We start from the raw sequence: 26,113 nt of genomic DNA, 5'->3' as shown, positions 1-26,113 counted from the left end.
GCTTGTCCTAGCTTGTAAGAACCCAAGAACCAATTGTGTGTATCTCTCTGCAGTTCTGCATCCTGTTGCATCAGGTTGATAACCTGAAGTTGGTTAGGCGGGAGCATCCGCACCACGGCAATGCTACAGAGCAGAGCTCTTCTTCCTGGAGAACCAGTTGTTAAATGTTTCTCAGCACAGCACTGTCCTATCCACTTACCAGTCCATTCATCCTTTTATCTTTTCATTCCTCCATCCATTTGTCCTGTTATACAGTCACTTAACTAAATTTGTCCATCTGCTCACCTGTCCATTTATCTCTCCATCCATCCATCCATGAGCCTGTCCATCTACCTATCTGTCAGTTTTCCATCCATCTGCCCAACCATCCCTCTGTCCATCACCCATCTTTCTGTGCATTTGCCTACTCATCTGTTTATCCCCTTGCCCACCCATTCCATCCATCCATCCATCCACCTGCCATCCATCCATCTCACAACATTGCCAAGAACCTCTTATATCACCAGCCCCCAGGATGGGGAGATGACAAAGGCACAGTCCTTGTCCTCCCAGCATTGTCCCCCTTCCCCGAGAGGGGGTCTGGGCTGCTTCCCCCGACCCCTCCTCTGCTGCAGAGACCCAGCACCAGCTTCCTGACACGTTGGGGTTGGGCGATGCTGGAATCAGTTTCGGGCAGGAGCCTGGCTGGACCGCTGCTCGGGCCCTGGTCCTCCCCAGGTCCCCAACCCCGCCTGCCCCGAGGTGTCCATCTGCCACCTTACCTGAGTCTCCTTTCTCCTCTGTTGTCCCTGTTTTGTCTCCTCCCTGTCCTGCCTGCTCCTGTCACCTGCTCTCCTTCTGCCTGGCCGCTTGGGGGCTCCAGCTTTCTCCAGACCTGACTAGGCTAAAGGAGAGGTGCTCCAGGACTAAGAGAGACATCTTGGCTTTAAGAGTTGGGGGGAGAGACATGCAGGAGCTGAAGCACAAGTACGATTGTAAGGTATTGTTTGTCTGTCCCTCCCAAGTCCCAGGGCCGCAGAGGGTGGGCCTGAGTCCTGGGCTGCCCCCCGAGACCCGGAACTGGCCGCATCTCGCATCTGCGCTGGACCTGGTGGCTGCCTTCGCGGGCTTGTTTCTTCCCGTGGTCTCGCTTCTCTCCTCCCCCCCCATCAAGGGAAACCCTAACCGTCTACAGGGATTCCTGGGTGGGACTTCAAACGGAGGGTCCTCAGGATCACCTGGGGTGCTTTGAAACATGTAGATTCCCGAGCTTCACCCCCAGATATGCGGACCCTGTGGGTCTGGACCAAGGCCCCGGAATCTGCGTATTTAGTGACTATGGTGGATGGGTTTGGGTTCCACTTGGAAAAATGTGAGTGTTGGTGACATTGGACGTCCCGCCTCCTCCTAGCTGTTCAGAGAGATTCAGGGTCCCTTCTTCTCAGCCTGGGCACTCACACTTCTGGGTAACGACGCTGCTTCCATTAACTGGGCCCCTGCCGTGTGCTATGGGCTTTGAAGGCCTGTAGGCCTGGGTTTGGATCCCTGTCCCACCCCTTTCTCTCTGTGTGATCCTGGCAGGTCTCTTGACCTCTCTGACCTCAGTGTCCTTGCCTGTGAGATGGTTGTAAGGGTTAGATGAGCTCAGTCCTGTGCTTGACACAACCTGAGGGCTCCATGGATGGGGCATTATTATCTGTGTGCCTGACTGTTCTGTCCCCAGGGCACCCTGAGGGGCAGCTGTCTAACTGCTGTCATTGAGCGTAGGTGAGGACACTGAGGGTCATGCCAGCGGTCAGCAGCAGAGCGGGGTGTCAAGCCTGCGTGTTCTCTGGCCTGCAGCACTGTCCTTTTCATCAGAACCTGAGGCCTCCCAGGAAGAGGCGCTTCACAGTCTGAGGCCCTTTTATAGACCGTACAAGAGGCCTGGGACCTGGGGTCAGGGCAGGAGGAGGAGGCTCAGAGGGGAGCAGACAAGAGGTCAAGAGCAGGGTGTACTCCTTGACCTCGGCCTCTGCACTGTGAAGATGGGTGGGGGTGGCAAGTGAACTCAGGGACACCTTTGGGGTATTCACCTGTTTTCTTTGCCCAGGAAAATGCCAACAGAAGGGTTTCAGGTGGTTCCCCCAAAGACCACTTGTTAGGACAGCCCCTCCTGAGGGCTCTCTGCCGGGACAGGAACTGGGCTTCAGGACAGGGGTTTCCCATCTGGGGGGGGCATGACCCCGTCAGAAGAGAGTTAGCATCTTTGTGCAGTTTGGGGTTGACATCTGCCCCTCTTGTTAGTTCTCAAAGGTGTTTATGACTCTCCCTGCCCCAAAGGCCAAGAATTGCTACTCTAGAATTGTCCTTGTAGATACAGGAAGGGACTAGGGACTTCCCTTCCCCACTGTTGGTTGTTTCTAGAAAGTAGGCCTTGTTCCTGAAAAGCCGCCTCCCTCCCCCTTCCCCCTGGCCTCAGTACCTCCTGGGTTTTCAGCAAGCTTTCCTCTCCTGGACCCTCAAGAAGTGCCCCAACCCTTATGCTGGGGACGCAGGAGGTGTTTGGAGGAAGGTGACAGTAAGAGCAGAGACCGGGGACCCCCAGACAAGGGCTCCCCCTCCTTCAGCAGAGAGCTTCCGGAAGGAGAGGGTTTTCCTAGAACTGCACTGTCCATTACAATAGCCATGCGGTTATTTAAATCTAAAGCAGTTAAAATGAAATATAATGAGGAATTTGGGTCCTCAGTCACATCAGCCACTTTTCAAACATCCGATTACTATAATATTGGACAGCACAGGGAGGAAGCATTTCCATGCTTGTAGAAACTTTCCTCCAACAGCTCTGTGTGTCGGGGAAGATGCCAGGGCCGGGCTGGGAGCGGAGGGGACAAAGGAATGAGTTAGGGGACAGCAGCTCTGTTTGCAGGCCTGGGGTTCCCGCTGTGCCCAGGGTGCCCGCTTCTGCTCCTGGGCACGCCTCCTCTCGTGCCCGCGCGCTGCTTAGCTTGCTGCGCCTGTGTCCACGGGGCCCTCCCCGCCCAGGGGAAGCTGCACCCTGCTCTGCGGCAACTTCAGCCTTCTCCCCTTTCCCGGACAGTGGCTCAGTAAGAAAACTGGCTATTTGGGGGGCAAGGGACGGGGTCCCTCACGGGTTCAGCAGAAGGAGGGTGTGCACGCACCTCCTTTTAGTCGCCCCTTCAGTAACTACCGGCATTTGCATAGCTCACCATTCTGTTCCCCTATCCTTTCTCAGACCCGGTCTGTTTGGTCCTCACAGACCCTGGTGAGTCTCAGTGAGAAACAGAGGTCGCTGGGGAGCAGCGGAGCTGGGGTTTGAACCCCGGCTAGGACTCCAGGCCTCGAGCCTTTCCCCCCGTATTACACCTTCTTCTTAATTTGATTTGAGTAGGTACTGTGTGATTTGTCCCAAAGAGAAAAAAAATCAAGTTAGGACTTTCCCTTACCCAGGAAGAGGGTTCTCCCAAGGAAATCCTCTTCTCACCTCGTCCTGGGAGGGCTCAGGGCCGCACTGACCCACTGTCCCTCTCGGCCTCTGCTGCCACCTCTCTGGGAGGGAATGGGCCCTGGGGTCCTGGTGTTTGTAGTCCTGGCCTGGAGGCCTGGCTGGGGCTGGTGGCCCTGGTGGCAGGTGTCCCAGGGCCTCCCCAGTTTCTCTGATGAGCCCCTCTGCCTTTGCCCAGATGACTCAGTTCATGAAGGCCGCCAAGAGCGGGACCAAGGACGGGCTGGAGAAGACGAGGATCGCTGTCTTGCGCAAAGTGTCCTTTCTGCACAGGAAAGACGTCCTCGGTGAGGCGCTGTGGGCCGGGCTGGGAGGGGGCTGGTGCTCAGCTCTGTGACAGCAGGGACTGGTGGGCGAGGTCACCGGTGTCTGGGCTTCTCTGGCTGTGGGGCTCGGGGACCGTTTCCAGTGGCTGTTTCACCCTATTTCCTACTTCTCTTGGAGGCGTGGCCTGCTCCTCCAGGAGGGGTGGGGCCTCTCCCTTCAGTGTCCCTGACCTTGCCCTTGGACTCCAACCACCTGTGCTGTCTGGCTCACCTGGCCTCATCTTTGAGTGCTGTTGCTCCTTCCTTTATCCATCCACCCACCTCCCCCCAGCCAGTATTTACTGAACACTTACTAAGTGCCACCAAGATGAATTGAACAGCATTTCCTCCAGGAGCTCCTGGCGCAGTGGGGGAGACAGGCATGTGGGCGGGAAATGACAATACAGATGACAGGTGGCCTGGCAGCATGGTGGGGTACCATGGCGAGGGGTGGAGAAAACGGGCATGGAATGTGGGAATGAAAGGTCAGGGAAGGGCTACAAGCAGGAGAGAAGGCCAGGTCAGTCTGCAGCGGGAATGGGAGAGGAACAGGTGTTGTGGGTGCAGGGTTGAGCATGTACAAAGGCCAGGAGGCAGGGACATACGATGTCTGAGAAATGATTTTCGTGATAGTTCACACTTATCAAGGATTTCTTGCATGCTAGGCACTCCTGAGAGCGTTACAGCTTCCCACTTGCTGCTTATAAACCTCAAACAGCTACAGAGGGCTGTCCTGTTCCCATTCAGAGATGGGTGAACAGGCACAGAGTGGTTCAGTGACTTGCCTGGGGGCGCACAGGCATGGAAGAGATGGGGAGGCCTCTCCCTCTGGCTGGAGTGAGGGGAGGGGCGAGAGTTTGGGTCCAGGTCAGGTGTTTAAGTCAGGGAGAACTTTGAGGCTCTGCACCCTGTTTAGAAGTTAGGTATTTGGCCCTCTCTGTGCCTCAGTTTGCTCATCTGGACAGTGGGCTAATACGGCATCTGGCTCAGGGAGCTGTGGTGCGTATGATGGAGGCAGTGCCTGGAAAGAGCCTGGCCCAGCCCTCAGCGCCTGTGTGACAGGCATTATTCTCAGTGGGTGGGCAGTAAGTGGGGGTGTCTAGTGCCAGAACCGAATCTCGCTGTCCTGAGTTCAGATCTCCTCCGTGGCCTCCCTGCCCTGTGACACTGCATAGCTAACCCCGCCTCTGCACGCACTGGGTGCATGCAGTGCTAAGCCTTTGGGGGAACCCTGGCCCCCAGTGAGGAAGGGGACGGGCCCAGCAGTCATTCCAAACTTAGTGGAGTGGCCCGGAGAAAGGGCAGGAGAGAGAGGCCGGCTGGCTCGGAGCTGTTTCTGGTCACTCTCCCCACTCCCAGGCCAGCCAGGCCCTCCCCACTGACCTGTTAGCCCAGAGCCTTTCCTAAAGTGACCCTCCCACCAGAGGCGTTATTAATAGCCGAGGCCGGGCTCAAATCACTGGCCAAGAATGTTACCCAGTGGCACATGGGGGAAGAGGAAGCCGCAGAGCCGGCGGCTGCGGTGGGTGCGGAGTGATGCCCGGGGGGCCATGTGGGCCAGGCAGGAGGGCCTTCACCACCCCCACCCCCACACGGTTGTTCGCTGCCCCTCCTCCTCTTCCTCTTCTGTCTCCTGCTCAGGTAAGGGCCCGCCTGGCTGTCCCCGATCCCTCGGCCCCCGGAGTCGCTGCCACTTCTTCTTTTTTCCCAGCTTCCCCACAGCACCCACTTCCTGCTGCCCGCGGCCACCGCCACTGGCTGCAGAGCCACGGGCAGCCAGGGTCCCGTCTCCCTGTGCCCGCAGCTCTCTTGTGGGGGCCGGACCTCCAAGGCCAGACCCTTGCCCGCTGCCCGGCTCCCCTCTCTCTCTGTGCCTGAGCCTCCACCTCCCTCTGCCCTCTGTCTGAGACCCACCCCGGCTCTCGCCCGCGCCGCCCGAAGGATAGCAGCCCAACTTTTTCCTTTGTCTGTCTTTGCCTAGTTTTTTGAAAGATGAAAACACAAAGCCAAATACAAAGCTTGTTCTTTTGGGGGCTTTCTTCCCAGTTTTAGGCGTCCGGAAGAAAACTATTTTTAGTGCCTAGTGATGGAGACGCAGGCGCCCGGGGCCCTGCCAGGCCAGCAGCGGGCGAGTGTGAGCAGGGACAGTGACTGCTGGCGGAGCGGGTTCTGAGAGCCGGGCCTCCTGTTGCTCTGTTCTTCCTCCCTCCCTCGCTCACGTTTATTTAGGGACAGACTGTTGTAACAGAGTGTGGCCCTGGATACAGCGACTGGGCTCTGACCCTGCGTGGCCCCCAGAGCTGCTCATCACCAGGACCCTGGGCTAGGGGGGGGTTCTCAGCTGCGGGAGCTTGCACAGGGTGTGTTGTCCTTGCCTCACACGTGTCACTGGCCCCTCTTGACTTTCCAGGTGACTCAGAGGAGGAGGACATGGGGCTCCTGGAGGTCAGCGTTACAGACATCAAGCCCCCAGCCCCGGAGCTGGGCCCCATGCCGGACGGCCTGAGCCCTCAGCAGGTCTGTGGGAGGCGCAGGGGGGTGGGCTTCTCCAGGGTAAGGACTGGTTGGGGTCCCAGCCTACCACCCGGGGCCACAAGGTCTTGAAGGGGAAGCGGTGATCGGGGCTCTTGGCAGAACCCTGGTGGGGGCCCCTTGGCCTCTCTTCTCCGCCACCTGCGCAGGCGCCCAAGCTGGGCCCGGCGTGTTCCGGGCTGTTGGCGTGGGCAGTGGGGCCCTCAGCATCTGCAGCTTTGCTTCCCACGCCCGTGGCAACCAGAGCAGCTCCGGTTTAACTGTTTTAAAGGAAGGTGGTGTTTGATGAGAGGGGTTACAATTCAAGGGGGGCTGAGAACCACTGAACTAACCCAACTCAGAGAGCACTCTGGAGGTGGGTGGGGTGCCCAGTGCCACCCGCGGTCCACCTGTACCCAAGCTGGGGTCTCAGAGTCACCGCGGGCTTCCCCTAGGAGCCGGGGCTCCTCAGGCGATGTCTTCCTTGTCTCAGGGTCACACCGAGATGGGGGGGTGGCTTTGCCCCGGGACCTTGACTGTCACATTTGATTCCCTCCCAATCCGTGCTTTCCCAGCCCCAAGCAGAGGGAGAGGCCCCTGCTGTCCTCTGGTTGTGAGGACACCGAACAAGACGTGTGAGGGGCACCAAGCTCCAAGGAGGGATTTGTCACCTTTTTTAAGGTGGCAGAAAATCCTGATGTTTGGCCTCTTTGACAAGTCAGGGAGATATGGCCACACCTCTCACCTTGGGAATACATCTACCTGCTCCCTTTACTTCTGTTACCCACCTGGCCCCTGAACGGCATTGAGATGGTGACCCCCCACTCCCCTGCCCCAGTGCAGCGAGTTGCTCTCAGAACGGTCAGAGCCAGGCAGACCCAGTGAGGGTCAGTCACCATCCCAGGCCTCTAGCTCGTAACCCAGGGCTCCTCTTCCTGGTGTTGGCCGGCCTTCCTGCCCAGGAGCCTTTGCGTTTCTGGGATCAGGCAAGATAAGTTGCTCTAGCTCAGTGGCTTTCAAATAGACAATTTTGTGCCCCAGGGGACAGTTGGTAATGTCTGGTGACATCTTTGCTTGTCACAACGGGGAGATGCTACTGGAACCTAGGGGGTAAGGGCCAGGGATACTGCTAAGCATCTTACAGTGCAAGAGCTGGCCCCCAGCAGAGAGTCACCTGGCCTCAGACGTCGGCGTGCCGGGGTGGGGAACTGCTCTGGGAACAGCTTGGGCACCTGGGCATCCTTGACAGTGCATCCAACCATGGGACAGCTTGCAGGACAGTGGCCTGGCTTGTCACACAGTCGTGTGCAGTGTGGGCTGTGGATGGACCTGGGCTGCACGCGAGGCGGTGGGAAGGGATGAGAAGGGGTGCTCGTGGCAGGAGGGAGGCGGCAGCGGGAAGCAGAGGAGGTGGAGGAGGGCGCCTGGAATGACACTCCCAGGACGGCTGTGGGGACACAGTGAGGGTCAGTCACCATCCCAGCCCTGGACCAAGGTGGGCAGACTCCCCCTTGGGTATGTCTCACACCTGAACTCTGACCTGGCTTCGCTGCACAATGGAATCACTCGGAAAGCTTTGCACACCCCCGACACCCAGGTTGTACCCTGTACCAACTCGGTGAGAATGTCTGGCACAGGAGCCAGGTGACAGCATCTTTCAAAGATGCCCCTGTGATTCCTTTGTGTAGCAAGATTTGTGCCCCCCCCCCCCCCCCCCCCGTATCCAGGTGGAAGGGATGCAGGTCACATGTGTCTGGCTTGGTGCTGCTCAGGGTGTACCTGAGGGGCCCGTTGATTTGAGGAGAGGAGAGATGGGGACGATGAGAGGGAACAGGGAGGGGACCAGGATGTTTAGCCTGAGGTGGAGCCCCCTCGGTGGGGTGGGGGAACACCCCAAGGACTGTCACGTGGGGGGAGGATTAATTGAGGATTGGATCTACAAGTTGTGGGAGCTGAATTTCAGTACCATCTAAGGAGGACTTTTCTACTAAAGTTGTCCAGAGATGGAGGAGGCCCATCCCCTTGGAGGAGAGGTGGTGACTCCCCCGTCTTTGGAAGTGTGTGAGCAGAGGCCAGGACTTGAGTCCTTATGCCCTCTACTCTATTCTACAGTCTGGGGAGCACGGGTGTTTCTTTGTGGGGGGCAAGGGCTCTGGAAGGAGATGCCGGACCTGCAGGCCCCAGAGGTCCCAGTAGCGGGCTCTGGGAGGGACGGATCCCTTTGGTCCCTCAGTTGTGACACCCTCTGGTCGTTATGACTCCTCTTCCCCTCACCTGGGACTCTGCACAGAGCAGGTGCCGGCCTCGTGCTGAGGTTGGTGCAGGCGCTGACTGTGCTCTCCGGCCCGAGCAGGTGGTCCGGAGGCACATCCTGGGCTCCATTGTGCAGAGTGAAGGCAGCTACGTGGAGTCTTTGAAGCGGGTGCTCCAGGTACGACCCCGGGCCCCTGGGGGGAGGGCAGGGAGGCCCCACAGGGACACTTTGCAAGGAGTGTTTGGGGACTGTGGGCAGTTTTAAGGGGTGGGAGCCAAAGTCCAGAACTTTTATGGGGGACAGTGGGACTTGCAAATAGGGAACACTAAGGATTCCCGATGCCTTGGTGTTCACGAGAGGACTGTGTTTTCTGAAACAGAGTTGGGGTTCTGTGACATGGGGGCTGTTCTGGACAGTCCGGGGCGTGTGGTTTTTTTTTGTTTGTTTTTTTGTATTTTTCTGAAGCTGGAAATGGGGAGGCAGTCAGACTCCCGCATGCGCCTGACCGGGATCCACCCGGCACGCCCACCAGAGGGCGATGCTCTGCCCATCTAGGGCATCGCTCTGTCGCGACCAGAGCCACTCTAGCGCCTGGGGCAGAGGCCAAGGAGCCATCCCCAGCGCCCGGGCCATCTTTGCTCCAGTGGAGCCTTGGCTGCGGGAGGGGAAGAGAGAGACAGAGAGGAAGGAGAGGGGGAGGAGTGGAGAAGCAGATGGGCGCTTCTGTGTGCCCTGGCCGGAAATCGAACCCGGGACTTCCGCACGCCAGGCCAGTGCTCTACCACTGAGCAAACCGGCCAGGGCCACGTGTGGTTTTTTTCATGCCTGAAAGGGACCGTGTCTTCCTCGCCACTCTGGGAGTCCCCGGGACAGGGCCGCGTCTTCCCTCCATCCTGGAGCTCCCCGAGGCAGGGAGCAGGGTGCACCCTCTCACGCGTCAGGTGCCCAGGGAATGCTCAGTGGTCACGTGCCTTGATTAAGGTGTCCCCTCCTGGTCTGTCATTTCCATTCCTGGAACGGTGACTCTGCTGGGATGTTGTCTTGGAGCGAGTCCATCAGGGAAGGGGATTGTCGGGGTGTGAGCCACAGAGGGGAGGCCAGCCCGGGGCAGGTGGAGATGGAAACACCCCATGTTTCTGACAGAGCTGATTGGAGAGTGTGGCTCTAGGTCTGGGGGCCCGGGGAGCTGCCTGGGACGTCACTGCCACTGCCGCATCCGACAGGCTGGCTCAGGCGTGGGCAGAGCCGACAAGGCCGCCTGGCCTGGGGGGCTGACTCCACGGAGCCCCTCCAGGCAGGTGTCTTCCTCCCAACCCAGCTCAGCACATAAAGTTGTGGGGCGGGTTGTGGGTGGGCACGAAGGGGCAGGGAAGTTGTTTGCATGGAGATCCTTCTAGAAGACAGGTGAGTGAGGAGGGAAGGATACGTGCTCCCCACGGCAGGAAGGTCCACCCACAGCCACTCACTGGCCTCGCCTGGGGTGGGCGGAGGGGCTGCGGCCTGGCCTTGGGGCACTCACCCCCGGCCGCCCCGGCAGGATTACCGCAACCCCCTGATGGAGATGGAGCCCAAGGTGCTGAGCGTCCGCAAGTGCCAGGTGGTGTTCTTCCGCGTGAAGGAGATCCTGCACTGCCACTCCATGTTCCAGATCGCCCTGTCCTCCCGCGTGGCCGAGTGGGACTCCACTGAGAAGATCGGGGACCTCTTCGTGGCTTCGGTAGGTGTCCCCAAACTCTCTCTCCCTGGCCCACCAGGGGAGAAACCACAGCCTGCCTGACCTTGAGGTCATTTGGGCCAGCCTCCTGCCTCTCTGCCTGCTCACCCGGTTCAAGTCAGGGGGCTCAGAGAATAAGCAGGACCTGAATCTGCCCTGTGGTCTAAGCTAGGGGCAGGCATGGCACCTTCTACTGCCAAGTATGTCCTTGGAGGTGTCTGTAGGTGTGGTGCTGGTGACCTCCAGGAGACTGGCCACTGTGGACATCCACCCGGGGGTCTGAAGGGTCCCTGCCGAGCACTCCCGGGGTGACCACTGTTTGCGATGCTTGAACAGACCACGCCTTGGCCCCCAGGGGATGCCCCAGGGAGGGTGTCGGGGCCCACCACTGCACTGCATCATGCTCCAGGGTCCTGGCCTGGTCCCAGGCCAGTGTGGCCATGTCCTATGGCTCTAGAGCCCTCTCAGACCCAGGTTCCCTCTGTGCAATGAGAGGTGCATTGGGTTTGTGGTTTTTCAAGCTGAAATCCATGGGCCCCTGAGCGACTTACGGAGCTAAGGAGGGTGAAGTCAATGGGACTCTGCTTTGGCCTGTTCTAGATAATTTTGTTCTGCTAAAAGAAAAAGTATTGTTTTGAAAAGCTGAGTGCCCAGTAGATCTGACACCCTGGTCAGTGTGTCCAGGAAGTTTGGTGTCAGGAGCACCATCCTTAATGGTGGAGGGCCAGGGGCATTGTACTTCCTGGGCGTGGTGAGGAAGTGCACGGAGAAGAGGGGTGTCCCACCGCACCCCCCTTTACCTGCGGCCCAGGCTGCCGTGTGAGGCGTGACGAGCATCCCGGCCCTCTGGCTGCCACCTTTTCCTCCGTGCACCTTGGTGTCCCTCAGCCTCTCTGAGTCCACTTTCCTCCCCTCAGTGGGGTGACAGATTTCCCGACCTCAGCCTGGTTGAGCTCCTCCAGGTGGGCCGTCAGAACGGCTGCGGTGGCAGTGAGGTGGGTGGGGGGCGCTGGCGCTCCCCTGGCGTCGATGTGACCCGCCCTCGCCACGCCCATGCCTGTTTCAGTTCTCGAAGTCCATGGTGCTAGACGTGTACAGCGACTATGTGAATAACTTCACCAACGCCATGTCCATCATCAAGAAGGCCTGCCTCACCAAGCCCGCCTTCCTCGAGTTCCTCAAGGTGGGCCTGGCGGTGGTGCGGGGCCCCTCTCAACGGGCGCTGGCAGGGGTGGGGCAGGAGGGCTTCTCAGGAGGGCGGGGGCATTACAGCCCAGCTTCAGATATCACATCGCTTTGGTCTGGACACCTCTTCTTTCCTGGGGGGCACTCCCAGCGCCGTGGGCAGACAGTGGGTTCCCTCTGACCCCCAACAGGAGAGCGATAAAGAGTTACAGTGTCTGTTAGCCTCTGGGGTTCCTGGGCTCTGCCGGGTGGAAGGGGAGGCCTGTGACACCACGAGGCTGGGTGAGACGACGGTGGGTCTGCCATGGGGAGACCCAGCAATGCTGGGCCCGTTCCTCTGGTGGGCTGGGCTCGGGTGGGTCTCCCGGTGCAGCTCCAGGGGTCGCTGGGCCGTCCCTTATCCTTATTTGTAAAAGGCCAGGGAGGATTTCTCAAAGGGGTGTCTTGGGGCTCACGTGGGAGATCAGAGGGGAAAGGACCAAAGGCCTCGTGTAGCTGTGGCCGGGCTCCCCCATTTCCTTGGGTGCGCAGTTGGGTGAGACAGCCAGAGCCTCTGCCTGTAGGGAGCAGGTGGAGGGGGCAGGTGGGCCGGGAGCCGGGGCCTCAGCCGAGGGCGCCATAACCCCGATCCCAGAGGGCATTTGACAGGGTTCCTGGGGGGACGGTGGGGTTATAACAAGTGGAGATGGAGGAGGGGTGGCGCAGGTGCAGGGGCGTGGGCAAAGGTCAGAGGCGGGAGGATGGGGTCTGGTTGGGCCCCGGAAGCAGCGGGCGCCTGTTGGGGAGTCCCAGGAGGGAAGGCCCAGAGGCAGCTGTGCTCGGTGTGGGCGGGTCAGGACCTTGGGCTTCAGGCAGTGAGCTGCGGCAGAGTGTCGGGCCAGGACGGACGGAAGCGGAGGCCAGTGGCAGCAGCCTGGGTTCCCAGGGATGAGGGCCGGGATCTAGGTGACAGGTGTGTGGATGGAGTGGTGGAAACATGCAAGAGACAGGACAGTAAGACCCTTGTGCCCACCCCTCATCCTGGCCCGGGCCCGGCTGCTTCAGTTTAAGGGGAGGGAATGGTTGTCTCAGCTACTTCTAGAGGTTTGACCTATGCAATAAATTGCTGAATTTCCCAGTTACGCTTTTAGTCTGAAGACGTTAGCATGACTGCTTCAGTTTCTCCAGGGTGGGGGGCTGTGTGGGGACCCGCGTGGTGGCAGGGAGCCCTGGCCGCGAGACCAGACACCCCCCCCCCCACTGGCTCTTCTCTCAGGCCCGAGGCTGAGCAGAGTCCTGGGCCCGGGCGGCGCTGCACCCTGGGGCGCGGGGGCCTCGCTGCAGAGGGTCAGCGAATGATTCCACCTCGTCTTCAACAGCGGCGGCAGGTGTGTAGCCCCGACCGCGTCACGCTCTACGGGCTGATGGTGAAGCCCATCCAGAGGTTCCCGCAGTTCATCCTCCTTCTTCAGGTACCACCCAGGATTCCGGCAGCCGCCAGCCCGCAGGGTGCCAGTCTCGTGGGGTGGGGCTTCTCACCTTTCATCCGTACCCGTGCGCCTGCTGTGGACGGTGGGCAGGGCCTTGGCTGCCCCGCGGGCCCCCTCCTTCTTCACTCCTGGAGGGGAGCCGATCAGATCAGACAGTGTGCCCCCACCCCACCTCCCGGTGTGGAATGCTGAGCGGCTGGTAGTGGGTGAGCCCAGGATGATGGAAGGGACTGAAGGCACATGGAATCCCAGGACCTGCGGGCTCGGGGGCGGGGGGGGGGCGGCGCTTAGGGAATGAGCTGACTCAGGTCACTTCAGGCCTCCCAGGGAGTATGAGGCCTCCCCCACCCCACAAAGGGTCCTGAGAGCTTGGGACAGCTCTATCAGGGCTGAGCCCCTGCCACCCAGCTGGGAGGGGTGGCGCCAGCCTAGGGCCCAGCAACGTCTTTCTTTCTGTCCTAAGAGCTCTGCGGCCGTGGGCTTTCAGCACATTGCTGGTCAGTGACTCAGGGATTGGTCCACACATTTTTTTTTTTCACTCATTAGCTGTTTCTTGAGGCCATGCTCCATGTCAAGTACCACCTGCCCTGGCCACAAGCCGAGGCTCTCAGACCTGGTCTCCGTAGGGCGTGTGGAGGCTGAGGCTTTGACTCCAGCCAGGGGAGGGTCTGCGAAGGTGGGAGTTCTCAGCTCTGGCTCTCTCTGCACCCTGGCAGGACATGCTGAAGAATACCCCCAGGGGCCACCCGGACAGGCTCTCGCTGCAGCTGGCCCTCACGGAACTGGAGACGCTGGCCGAGAAGCTCAATGAGCAGAAGCGGCTGGCTGACCAGGTGGCCGAGATCCAGCAGCTGACCAAGAGCGTCAGCGACCGCAGCAGCCTCAACAAGGTGAGTTCCGGGGCCTCCGCTCCTGCACGCCCGCACCTGTTCCGCAGCCTTTGTCACCGGTCTCTCTGCGCCTCCGGCCCCGGGGCCACCACTCGGAGTTACTGTTCTCTGCGGGAGGGGCTTCCTTGCTTCTCTGAGCCCACAGACCTTATCTAGAGGATTAGTCTCAACTGGACCCCCACATTCATTACTGTTTATGTTCCTTTAGGATAAAAGCTCATCTTGTTCACCCTTGTAATTGCCAGTAAAGGTATCAGAAATGATAGACTAGTATTATGCTTAAAGAGTGGTGTCTGGGGCCGGAGTTCGGGTCTGATTCCGGATTTTGTCCCTGCTGTTCACCGTGTGGCCTCAGGGGAATCACACAACCTCTCTGAACCTTAACTTGCTCCCACTGGAAGGAGAATTCAGTGGTGCCTGAGCCCCAGGGGCAAATGAGGGAGCTGACAAAGCAGCAGGCCCCTGCGTCCTTAATGCAGGGTGGCTGTTGTCATTATTAGTGTTATTTTGAAAGGAGAGGAAAGATGGAAAACCTTTGCTATGTTTTGCAATTGCAATTTAAGAATATTCTACCACAAAAATCTTGGAAAAACTTTCAAATGAGCCTGTTAGAGATCCTTGTTTTTAAAATACAAAGCCAGTCCATAAAAAAATAGTCACCTCCTGGTGTCACCTGTTGGCAAACTTCAGTCCTCTGTGTCCCCAGTGGCACATGACATGAGCTACCTGCAACTGTACCCAGATCGGCAGCCTGGGCTCTGCCTTCTTTCACCCACTAGAGCAGTGGTTCTCAAAGTGTGCGCCAGGGCGCACTGCTGCGCCCTAGAAGATTTCCAGGTGCGCCCTATGGTATTCCAGAGAAATATGTGCCCGTTGGGGACCAAAAAACCAACAGGGTTTTTGGAGTTTAGATTTGGGGGGGACAGAGGTGTGGGGAATTGGCTGTAAGCTGACAGTCTGCCCAACCCCCACCTCACTTGCCTGATTAGGTTGCAAAAGGCTGTTAAGCTGTGGTGCTGGATTGTTTACATTACCCCCCATGTTCCTCAGAAAAACTAGAGGCAAGTTTCTTCTATCTTTTGTTTGGCGTAAAATTAAGATGATATCTATGGTGGGGGTTTTCTGCACTCAACACAATAGTAAAAAGAGAGGAATTCTTCAATGTATTGACAAGGAAATGAGAGTTTGCCTTTCAAATATATCCCCCAAACATTGAAGAAATCACTAGGACACATCAGGCTCATGTTTCTCATAAACACAAGAATGAAAAAACTTAACACATTCGCACTGGGACCTGCTGAATTTACTAAATCTTACTAAGAATGTATCTATATGTATAAAAAGATAACTTTTTTGTCGTTTTATTTTTTATTTTTTAACCCCTCTTTTTTACGAATTCTAAAAAAGCATAACTCAAAAAATGTAACATAAAAATGTTTTTTAATGTCAGAATAAATTTAATTTTATTGTATTTATTTCATTTAAATACCATAAAAGCATGATTGGGCTTTATATTTTTTCTTTAATACTTGGCTTAATTATTATACCATATTTCTCAGAAACTTGTATATAGTGTGCCTACAATTATTTGTAGGATTTTCAATGTGCCTCAACTTCAAAAAGCTTGAGAACCACTGCGCTAGAGGGTGGAGGTCGCCCAGATGGTTCAGGGTGAGGCACCCCCAGGGCACGTGGGCAAGAACAGAGGTTATTCTTTGTGGAAAAGACATCATGTGAGGTCATAGGGAGGTGTTTAGATTCTCAGGGGGGAAACTGGGAGCCTCTGGCTCTGTGGGCCCGAAAGCAGAACTAAAGCCAGTGATTAAAGCCACAGACAGAGAGAGGAAGGAAGAGAGATGAGAAGCATCAACTCATAGTTGCGCCACTTTAGTTGTTCATTGATTGCTTTGCTTTCTCATATGTGCCTTGACAAGGGGGCTCCAGCCAAGCCAGTGACCCCTTGCTCAAGCCAGGGACCTCTGGGCTCAAGCCAGAGACCATGGGGTCATGTCTATGATCCCACGCTCAAGTCGGCGACCCCACATTCAAGCCGGCGGCCCTGCACTCAAGCTGGATGAGCCTGCGCTCAAGCCAGCGACCTTGGGGTTTCGAACCTGGGTCCTTAGCATCCCAGGCCAACACTCTATCCACTGTGCCACTGCCTGGTCAGGTGGAATTTTCTAGTAGTACAGAAAGAGTTACTAGGAAGCTAGAAGCCCTTCCCACATGAACCGCACTTTACAGTATATATATAATGCTGTCTAACCCACATTGCCATTTTTTGGTCTTCATCACAGCCTGTGAAGCTGGGCTGGGACAAGACAACCACAGGGTCCCTCGCAGTGTGAAGCTTCAGTGGCCCTTATCTTAAGACTCTCCCCACCTCATTACAAATTTAGACTGCATCTGTGTTTTGGGACCCACCCACTAGTTTTTGGAATTAGTTGCCAACATTTGAAAATGGAGGGATATTCTATAAAATTCAGACTTGTGGATCTTCTTTGTCTTCTTCCATTGTTTTTCTTTTCTTTTTAGTGAGAAAGAGAGAAATAGACAGACAGACAGGAAAGGAGAGAGATGAGAAGCATCAACTTGTAGTTGCATCACTTTAGTTGTTCATTGATTGCTTCTCATGTGTGTTTTGACCGGGGGGCTCCAGCTGAGCCAGTGACCCCTTGCTCAAGCCAGTGACCTTGGGCTTCAAGACAATGACCTTTGGGCTCAAGCCAGCGATCATGGGATCATGTTGATGACCCTACACCCAAGCCGGCAACCCCATGCTCAAGCTGGTGAGATTGAGCTCAAACCGGCAACCTTGGGATTTCGAACCTGGGACCTCAGCATCCCAGGTCGACACTCTATCTACTGTACCACCACTGGTCAAGCAGACTTGTGGACCTTCTTGAAGGATTGGAAGAGCTGGCATGCTGGCCCACCTTCCTGCATGACACCGGTCACCTGAGCGATGGCTGCCCACTCCCTTCAGCCCTTACCCACGTCTTTTCCATGAGGATACTTCTGTCCCCACAGGCATCTGGATTCATTTCACTTATTTCAGGAGGAAGGATATAGAAAAAAAATATGGGGTAGAAGCAGAGTCTCCTCCTGGGGGGATGTCCCTATCCGGGATCGCTCAAGGTGGGCATGAAGGCTGCAGGTCATCTCCCGCCCCCTGCCCACCTCCAGGCAGGATGCCCTCAGCCGATAGCACACAAGCCTTCTACTTTGGAATGTCTCTTGAGAAAAAGACTTCAGCCCAGCCACGACCACCTGTGCTGGTATTTAAAGGTCTTTGCATTTTGGAGTATCTCCTTCTGTCTTCTCCTTTAGCTCTTTTTTCTATAACCAGGAGGGTTTCTCTTGCCTCTGCTCACACACGTGTGCAGCCACAGTGGGAAGAGATTATCAGGAGAAGGAAGCCCTCTTTTATAGCAGTTACTGTGGGAAGAGCCATCTGTTCTCTTCTGCTGTGTCCCCCATGGGGTCCTGGGCAGTAAGAAATAGCGGTCACTGGCTGGAGGTCAGGAAAACCTGTTGGCGTTGGGCTCCGAGCCTCTTTATCCACTTGTCAAGTGGGAGACGTGTTTGATGTGTGTGGATGTTGTGAAGAGTGTGGTGGCGGCCGCCACCATGCCTTCCCCCTGACAGGCCCCCTTGAGTGGTCTCAACCAGTTCTGAGGCCAGGCCAGTGATTTTCCTCTTGTCCATCATCCGGGGGAAAGCAGAAATGAAACTGGGTGTGCCCCAAACGGAACCGTGCAGCTATTTCAAAATGTGCCTGCTCAGGACCCTTCAGGGGGATATTTGTGCAATATCTGAGTTTTTTTTTTTAAGTCAGCCTAAGGGTGGTGGGGAGGATTTGCCAGAAGTCCAGGGACTTTCCTGTTCCAAGTTTTGAGTCACAGAATACTTGGCAGTCTTCCGCAGGGCCTGCTGTCTTCAGGGTCCTAGTCATGTTTTTGTTAGCCAGCGGTCAGTTTATTGGTAGAAGTAGTGGGGGGGAGGAGCTTGGGCTGAGCAGTTATGGGGGAACCTGAGGAACCCCAAGTCTTTTTCTTGTGTTGGGAGCAGTGGGGCCTCCCCTGATTCCTATTGCCCAGCCAGGAGCTAGAAGGACAGCTCATGGGGCCTGGCTCCGTCGAGCTGGTTCTCAGTGAGTCACTTCACTTCTGGAATCTCGGTGTCCTCACTGGGGGATGGGGCGGCCCTGGGACTGCTGAGCCAATGAAATGAGAAGCGGAATATTTAGCGCCGAGCACAGCACCTGGCACACTGGGGTTTTGTACCATTAGGATTTCTGTGTTGATGTGATACCCATGCGTCTTTGGATGTTGACAGGTTATTCTTTCCAGGAGAGGTTTTGGGGTACTTTGTCCTTTTACAAGGGAGGATGGGGAGAAAAAGGAGGATAACTGTTGTTCTCAGAGTCATGGGTTTTGGGAATGGATTTTGCTGACCTTCTCAAACCCCCCGCCCAGGATTGATTAAAAGGTATTTTACCAATGGGGCCCTGAGTCAGACAGTGGTGCTGGACAGGGGTTCTTGGTGTTCAGCCTGAGACTGGCAAATGCCTGCCAAGATGCCTGAGGGTTGAAGTCCTTGGCCATCTCCGAGGTTCGCCTCACTGACCAGCAGATCTGCCCAAACCCATCGGAAGCCCTCCTAAGGGGCAAGACTGTCCAAGGCTGTTCAGCAGATCAGGGTGCAGAGACAGGTCTGACTTCTAGGCCAGGCGTCTTCCTGCGTGAGGCTACACCTCTTTACAGTGAGCTCTGTCAGGGACTGTCAGGGACAGCAGCAGCAGCAGGGACAGCTGCCATCTACGCAGTGTCCACTGTGTGCCATGTGCCGGGCCAGCTTCTTGGCTGTGTGACCTGTAACGTCACACAGGGCCGGCGCTCAGAAGGGCCACCCTCTGGGTGTAATGCCCTGCTCTTGTCACCGTCTTGAAATTCCCAACAACTTTTGAAGGAGGGCTGTGTTCGCGTCTGGCTCTCGGCTTGGTAAGTTATGTAGCCAGGTCTGCTCATGAGTGACCTTGGTGACCTGAGCGGTGGAAGTTGTTGCTTCACTTGACAGCTGAGGTTCGGAGAGGTGAAACGACTTACCTGCCAGACGGCTTCGCAGCAGGTGCTCGGGGAGCCAGGGATGGACACACGTCTGGGATTCCAGAGCTACGTCCCTGGCAGTGCTGGTCATGTAGGGGAGCCATAGGGACGGGCAGCCAATGGCTGGCTCATCTGAGAAAGATGCTGGCTGCTGGGCAGGGCGGGTGGTCAGAGAACCCAGCGTGTGGTCCTCCCAAGGGCCGCTGGTCACCCTGGAGGTGGAGGGCGTGGCCCCGCCTTTTCCTTCGTCTCTCCCAGCCTTGGCCTCCCTATGGCCGGAGAATTCTGGGTCTTTGGCACGGTGATGTCTGTGTAACAGTCTGCATGCTTGTTGGTGTTGATCCTGTTCTGTCCTCTTCCAGTTGTTGACCTCGGGCCAGAGGCAGCTGCTCCTCTGTGAGACGCTGACAGAGACTGTGTATGGTGACCGCGGGCAACTGATCAAGTCCAAGGAGCGCAGGGTCTTCCTGCTCAATGACATGCTGGTCTGTGCCAACATCAACTTCAAGTAAGTGGGCCCGGGGCCGTTGCCCCCTCCTTGGGGACCCATTCCTGTCCTGGCCTGGTCTCTCGGCTGGCCTTTCTGTGGCAGGGTCCCACTGAGCTCAGCTTAGGTCTCTGATATACAGACTTCGTCTCCCATCCTTCTTGGCCTGCTCTGTTCCTGGTCCCTGAAGCTAGGAAGCATCCGGAGAGGTGACCGGGGGCCACCCCCGGCCTTTGGGCACATAGCTGTCCGTTTCCAGTGTGGTCTGTTCTGGAACTCTGGCGTTGATAACTGAACAGCCTCCTGAGTTTCGACCACTTTGAAATTCAGGAGAGTCTCCCTTGTGTCCAGCCCAAACTCCAGCTGCTTCAGTCCACACAGCTTTCCCTCCACCCCATCTCTGCTTCTCAGTATGAGTCTGCCTTTCTCCTCACTGCCCAGACTGTCTTCGCAGGAGCCTGGCTTCCTGGTTCTGGGTCAGAGGTTGTAGAAGTGCCCAGATCCGGGCCACCAGGCCGCCAGGCTGTGTCCGAAGGAGTTGGAGTCCTGGACAGGGTCAGGGTGATTTTTAGATTGGAGTCTGCAGACTCATGGCCCGTGGGTTGCATCAGACCCCCAGGAATATTTTGTTCAGCGCACAGAAGAAGTTTACACAAAGATGGAGATATTTGACTCCTTTTGAAAACATGAAGATCCCACATTCTGGACCCACATTGTCCGGGGCCACATGGGCCTGGGGCTGGGTCACGTGTCCCCTCTATTGGGGCTCATGCTCTGCTGTTCTTCACTGTCCCCATTGGCGGGTTCACTCACCTGCGTCCGTGGCGTGGCCTGGCAGGCAGTGGGGTATGACCCTGTACCGCAGGAACTGCAGCTGGGACTTCCCAGCGGGCTCTCAGCTGCTTGTGGAGAGTCTCTGCTCTCAGTTAGAAAACCTCACGGAAACAACAGTATGGCCGCAGTAACCGAGCTCCAGGAGGGGAAGCAGTCATGTGGAGTTGAGCGTTCATCCCAGCCTGACCCTCCCACCCCCGCCTGGAACACGTCAGGGAACCTGCGTAGCCTGACTTAGCCTCCGCACCCGGAGTCTCTGCTCGTGGCCATGGCCGCCGTGCGGAGTGGAGGGTGGTCCGTGGTTGTGGGTCCTGTGTCCTAGAAGGGGAGCAAGTAGGGTAGTTTGAGGACTTGGACACTGTTAATCCATCAACTCTTTATTGAACCCTTACTTGGTGCCAGTTCACGGGTCTGGACAAGACCCAGCCCTGGTGAGGGGCTCTGGCAAGGACGCCCTGTCCCAGATCAGTGTGGCAGTCAGTACTCGTGGATGGCTCATTTATTCACGCACGCACTCACAGGCTGTACATTTTAAGTCCCACTGGTGTCCGAGGCATCGTATCTCACCAGCACCCGCTCTGTCTGCCAAGGGAGATGTGGATGCTAGTGGCTTTCTTTGGGTGGTTTGGGGTGAGTTGCGTGACCTGTCTGAACATCAGTGGCCTTGACCAGAATAATATAAGCTCCCTAGCAGGGCTGCTGTGGGAACAGGTGACAGGAGGCCAGTGCCCAGCCCAGGAGGAAGGCCCTCCATGAGGTCCCCTCTGCTCACACCTGGCCCATCCCATTGGCCGGTCCCCAGCAGTCTCACCCCCCCACCCCCAGCCCCATCGCCAGCCCTCAGTAGCAGTAACAACTTTTCCTCCTTCTTGTCTTTTTCCTCAGGCCTGCCAACCACAGGTAGGGGCTTGGGGGCATTTGGGGGCAGCACGTGATTCTGGATCTGGGGCTGGGGACTGGGCGCCTGGTGCTTTAGCCTCACCGACAGCTCCCTGCCCTGCCTGGCTTGGTTCTGGCCTGAGGTGTTGTGCTTGGGCTGTGAGGTGCCTGGCTGAGCTGGTGCGCTGGGAGGCGGCACTGTGGCCGGCGCTGGGGCTGGGGTGCGGCTCGCCCCACAGGCCTCGTTCCCTCTGTCCCGGCAGGGGCCAGCTGGAGATCAGCAGCCTGGTGCCCCTGGGGCCCAAGTACGTGGTGAAGTGGAACACGGCGCTGCCCCAGGTGCAGGTGGTGGAGGTGGGCCAGGACGGCGGCTCCTATGACAAGGACAACGTGCTCATCCAGCATGCTGGCGCCAAGAAGGCCTCTGCCTCGGGCCTGGCCCAGAGTGAGTACTTGTCCGGGGAACAGCCGCCCAGGCTCAAGGGCCCAGCTGGGGACCCCCACGCCAGTGGGCCGCCGGGCCCGAGGCTCTTGCTAGTTTTCAGCCCCGCACTGTGCACAGACACATACCTACAACCCAGCCTCGTGTGCACACGCACATCTTGCGGTCACACCTCCACCCCACACACTGGACAGGTGCCCCTGGTTTCATATCCCTTTGTGCACACACATGTACACACATGTACGCACATGTGTGTGCACAGGCAACGACTTCTGAGTCAGAAAGCGTGACTTCCAGTCCCTGCCCAGCCATTGCCTGCCTCCCTGTGTGACGTGGGCTGGTGTCACCTCTTCTCTGTGCCTCAGGTGGCCCCTCTGGACAGTGAGGGGCCCAGGTGACACTCACCCTGCCCCCTATACTCTCAGGGACTGGGCTCAGGGCTGCCTGGCCCTGCCTGGGTCCCCCTCCTCCTGTCCTGACCGTCCCTTCAGGCTCTTTGGGACACAAGGAGAATGGCATTTCGGGGGTGACACGCTTGGTGGCCTGTCTCTGTGTTGTCTACTTCTCTCCACCTGCGTGGTGGCCACGACCACTGTGCTCAGCACTGCTGCGCTAGCTTTCTGGCGGCTGTCCTGCCCTCCACCTCTGTCCCTTTCCTGTCCATGCAGTACCCGTCCCCGGAGCTGACCCTTCAAAATGCAGATCAGATCTGTGTGAGTCGCCCTCTAGCCGCACTCTGCCAGCGCAGTGGGTCTTAGGGTGAAGTTCCCGGGTCCTAACTCGGGCTGCACGCCCCGCCTGGAGGTGCCCACCCATCGCCCTTCCTTAGCCCACTCTGCCCTCTCGGACCCTGGGCTTGCCCACACTGGACTCTCGGTTCCTGGGAGGGAGTGAGCCCCCTCCTGCCCCAGGTCCTTCCCCTACTTCCGCCCTTTCCCAGATTGTGGTCCTGTTGTCTTGCTTTTGTCTGCCTGACTCATCCGAGCTTCGGTGGCACTTTCTCAGGAAGCCTTTTCTAATTCCTTTGGACCAGACCCAGTCCTGACCCCCCCCCCACCAGTGCTCTCAAAGCCCGTCGTGTTGGTTGCCATTTGCCCCTTGGTGTGACTGTGGCCCTGCCTGGAGCATGTTCCAGGTGGTTCTAATAAATGTTTGTTGAGTGAATGAAGGATGCTGACCCACAGGGCCAGCAGAAAGGATCACTGAGCCGGAAGCAGCTTCCACAGGCTGGGGTGGCACTTGGCTACACTGTCTTTCCCCACCAGCCGGGCTGAGGCTGAGGCTCGGGCTTCATCCATCGCGTGACCATGGAGGTTGCCCCACGGGGCTGTCGGCAGTTTTGAAAACGGAGGGGTGATTGCATCCCACACTCTCGCCTTTGGAGGGCTGGGCGGGACAGCCGCGCCCACGTCCGTCCGGCTGCTGTGTTTCTTTTCCACTGGTCTGTGGGGCTGGAAGGGCTGTCTGTTCATAGGAGCCTCCCTGGGGAGGGCTCTGGGGCCACCTTCAGCCCAAGCTCTACTCCCTCCCCCCTACCCCCACCGCTCTGCCCTCACTCGGGGACCGTCCTTCAATGAGGGCTTTGTCGGCAGCTGCATTCCTGAGATGAGAGTAATATGCTGCCGGACCCCCTTTAAGGGAGAAAAAGAAAGTCTTGTTGAACCCCAGTTGGCCATGAACGATTTTTTATTATATTGTTATTCAAATGTGTGCAGATGTAAGACTAGATATAATAGACACCTTCTGCTGATACCTCTTGAACAACCGTCAAGTCGAAACAAAAGTCAAGTGGGATAAAAATGAAGCTACAGGCCCTGGCTGATTGGCTCAGTGGTAGAGCGTCGGCCTGGCGTGCAGAGGTCCCAGGTTCGATTCCCGGCCAGGGCACACAGGAGAAGCGCCCATCTGCTTCTCCACCCCTCCTCCTCTCCTTCCTCTCTGTCTCTCTCTTCCCCTCCCGCAGCGAGGCTCCATTGGAGCAGATGGCCCGGGCGCTGGGGATGGCTTCTTGGCCTCTGCCCCAGGTGCTAGAGTGGCTCTGGTCGCAGCAGAGCGATGCCCTGGAGGGGCAGAGCATCGCCCCCTGGTGGGCGTGCCGGGTGGATCCTGGTCGGGCGCATGCGGGAGTCTGTCTGACTGTCTCTCCCCGTTTCCAGCTTCAGAAAAATACAACAACAAAAAAATGAAGCTACAAAACAATAAAATTCAAATTCATTCATTTGAACAGCATTCATTCCATGTGATGGGTGGTGTTGTTTTGCTGGAACCAAATTGCACACAGTATGGAGGTAGCCTCTTACGGGGCAGGTTATTTTCAGTCCTCTGCACCCGTAACACGGGGTGCCTTAGGGTGACCTGCATTTCCCACCACCTTACCTGTTGGGGTCCCTGCAGAACCCGTCTTGCCTTTTGTTCGGTGTGAGCTGTGACTTGGTCACTTACCTCCCCTGTCCGTGCTCCTTACTGGTGACCATTCAAGTCACCCTGCTCAGTACCAGAGTCCACAGGAGCCCTGACTCCATGCGGCAGAATGTGGCTTTACAGTCACTATGTCCAGGTGACTCAGGATGCACATCTGTCTTTCAGATAATCATCTAATTGAAAACCCCAAATAACTCCCCTCCCTGTAATTCTATTAGATCTCAGCCTGAGAAACAATGGCCTAGAGCAGTGGTCCCCAACCCCCGGGCCGCGGACCGGTACCGGTCCGTGGGCCATTTGGTACCAGTCTGCAGAGAAAAAATAAATAACTTACAGTATTCCTGTTTTATTTATATTTAAGTCTGAACGATGTTTTATTTTTTAAAAAAATGACCAGATTCCTTCTGTTACATCCGTCTAAGACTCACTCTTGACGCTTGTCTTGGTCACATGATACATTTATCCATCCCACCCTAAAGGCCAGTCTGTGAAAATATTTTCTGACATTAAACTGGTCCATGGCCCAAAAAAGGTTGGGGACCACTGGCCTAGAGAATACAGCCCACATTCCCTAGCATGGCATTCAAGGACTTCCCCATCCAGTCTGGCTGGTCCCTATTGCTTATCTCCCATGCCCCCTACACTTCATTTTTATCATCAACAAAGATCTGGTCATCCTCACCTCCCATCACTGTCTATTGCTCTGATATCATTCTCCAAGTACCCTCCACCAACTGTGGTTATAATTGACGACTTTTTCACACTTCTTCTTCTCCCTCCAAGTCATAAGCTCCATAAGAGTGGGGACTCTGTATTGTTTATATAGTAGGTCCTCAGTATGATTTTGAACAACTTGCTGTTCATGGGCTTCCTCAAGCCACAGTGCCTTTGCACATGCTGTTCTACTCTTTGGAAGTGCCCACCACTCTCCTGGATCCAGGCTCCTCTTTTCACGCATGCCCAGTTGTTCTCAGTCTTCTGGTCTTCTCTGACCCTTTGTACAGACTGTGTCCTGGGTCACAGATGCTAGACTTTACCTGTGATTGGTTCTGTGCCTGCCTGTAGAGAAGAGCCTGGTAATGTTTCTTTCTGCATCTCTAGTGCCATATCCCCAAGGCGACAGCCCTTCTGTTTCATGGTGAATGCTTAGGTTATCCACCTCTTCCCATTCCTGAGGCTGAGTGTGGTCTCTCTCTGCCCAGATAAGGTGTACTTTGGTCCCCCGCGACTCTTCCAGGAGCTGCAGGACCTGCAGAAGGACCTGGCTGTGGTGGAGCAGATTACCCTTCTCATCAGCACACTGCACGGCACCTATCAGGTATGCAGCGCTGACCTGGCTTTGTGGGGCTCCAGGCTCCTCCCTGTGGGCAGTGCCCAGACACAGCAGACAGAGTGGGGAGCAGTTCTCTGGGCCCCATCCCCGATGTGGCTTTGGCTGTGAGTTCCTACAAACAGCAGGAGTGGCTGTGCCCCCTGTGGCCTCTGGTTCAGGTTGAAGCTCGGGTTTAGGCTGATGGGGCCTGGTGGCCGGACATTTTTTCTTGTTGTTCTCGGCATGCTGGTCAGTCAGTCTTATATCCCCTTCCCAACTCTGCCCCAGGCTGGAGAGGAGGCCGGCTAGGAGGGTGGGGTCTGAACCAAAGGCCAGGCAGCCTGTCCACAGCCCAGAGCACAGGGGAGCTGGGCGTGCCGTGACTTTCTCCCCAGTTTCTCTGCCCTGGGGCGCCCTAACTGCTGTGGGATCTGGTGTGGCTTTTGGGGAGCTGGTGGGCTGTGTGGTGATGTTGTTGGCCTTCTCAACCCCAGAACCTGAACATGACCGTGGCTCAAGACTGGTGTCTGGCCCTGCAGAGGCTGATGCGGGTGAAGGAGGAGGAGATCCACTCGGCCAACAAGTGCCGGCTCAGGCTTCTGCTCCCCGGGAAACCTGACAAGTGAGAGGAAGGGGGCTCAGCAACAGGGCGGGGGTGTCTGGGGGTGCACCGGAGCTGCTCTGTTGTCAGTATTGCCGTGATGGGAGTGCAGGTGTTCACACTGTGGGCCATGTCCAGCACAGCGTTTGGCATGGAGGAGGTGCTAATAGTTGAATGAATAAGTGAATGAATGAATAGAGGATCACCTTTCATGAAT

The 26,113-nt window shown here is 56.9% G+C and overlaps 1 protein-coding gene across 13 annotated transcripts in view; it reads left to right on the top strand.

Moving 5' to 3' along the window:
- ARHGEF10L (Rho guanine nucleotide exchange factor 10 like) overlaps positions 1–26,113 on the top strand; it is a 173,906-nt gene that overhangs the window by 90,567 nt on the left and 57,226 nt on the right. For 6 of the 13 annotated variants that reach the window (XM_066270294.1, XM_066270296.1, XM_066270299.1 and 3 more), the window contains exons 8-20: positions 863–979; positions 3,663–3,771; positions 6,200–6,306; positions 8,654–8,731; positions 10,092–10,271; positions 11,335–11,451; positions 12,812–12,904; positions 13,639–13,812; positions 19,283–19,428; positions 21,127–21,141; positions 21,384–21,565; positions 25,186–25,301; positions 25,790–25,917. In XM_066270294.1, the coding sequence (XP_066126391.1) occupies positions 863–979; positions 3,663–3,771; positions 6,200–6,306; positions 8,654–8,731; positions 10,092–10,271; positions 11,335–11,451; positions 12,812–12,904; positions 13,639–13,812; positions 19,283–19,428; positions 21,127–21,141; positions 21,384–21,565; positions 25,186–25,301; positions 25,790–25,917 (1,562 nt within the window). Of the gene's footprint in view, positions 1–862; positions 980–3,662; positions 3,772–5,243; positions 5,431–6,199; positions 6,307–8,653; positions 8,732–10,091; positions 10,272–11,334; positions 11,452–12,811; positions 12,905–13,638; positions 13,813–19,282; positions 19,429–21,126; positions 21,142–21,383; positions 21,566–25,185; positions 25,302–25,789; positions 25,918–26,113 lie in introns of those variants that run through there. The other 7 variants (XM_066270301.1, XM_066270300.1, XM_066270303.1 and 4 more) reach the window with 5 other exon arrangements.

The sequence above is a fragment of the Saccopteryx bilineata genome, chromosome 3, assembly GCF_036850765.1.
Source record: "Saccopteryx bilineata isolate mSacBil1 chromosome 3, mSacBil1_pri_phased_curated, whole genome shotgun sequence".
NCBI lineage: Eukaryota > Metazoa > Chordata > Mammalia > Chiroptera > Emballonuridae > Saccopteryx > Saccopteryx bilineata.
This window is presented reverse-complemented; position numbering and strand designations above follow the sequence as displayed.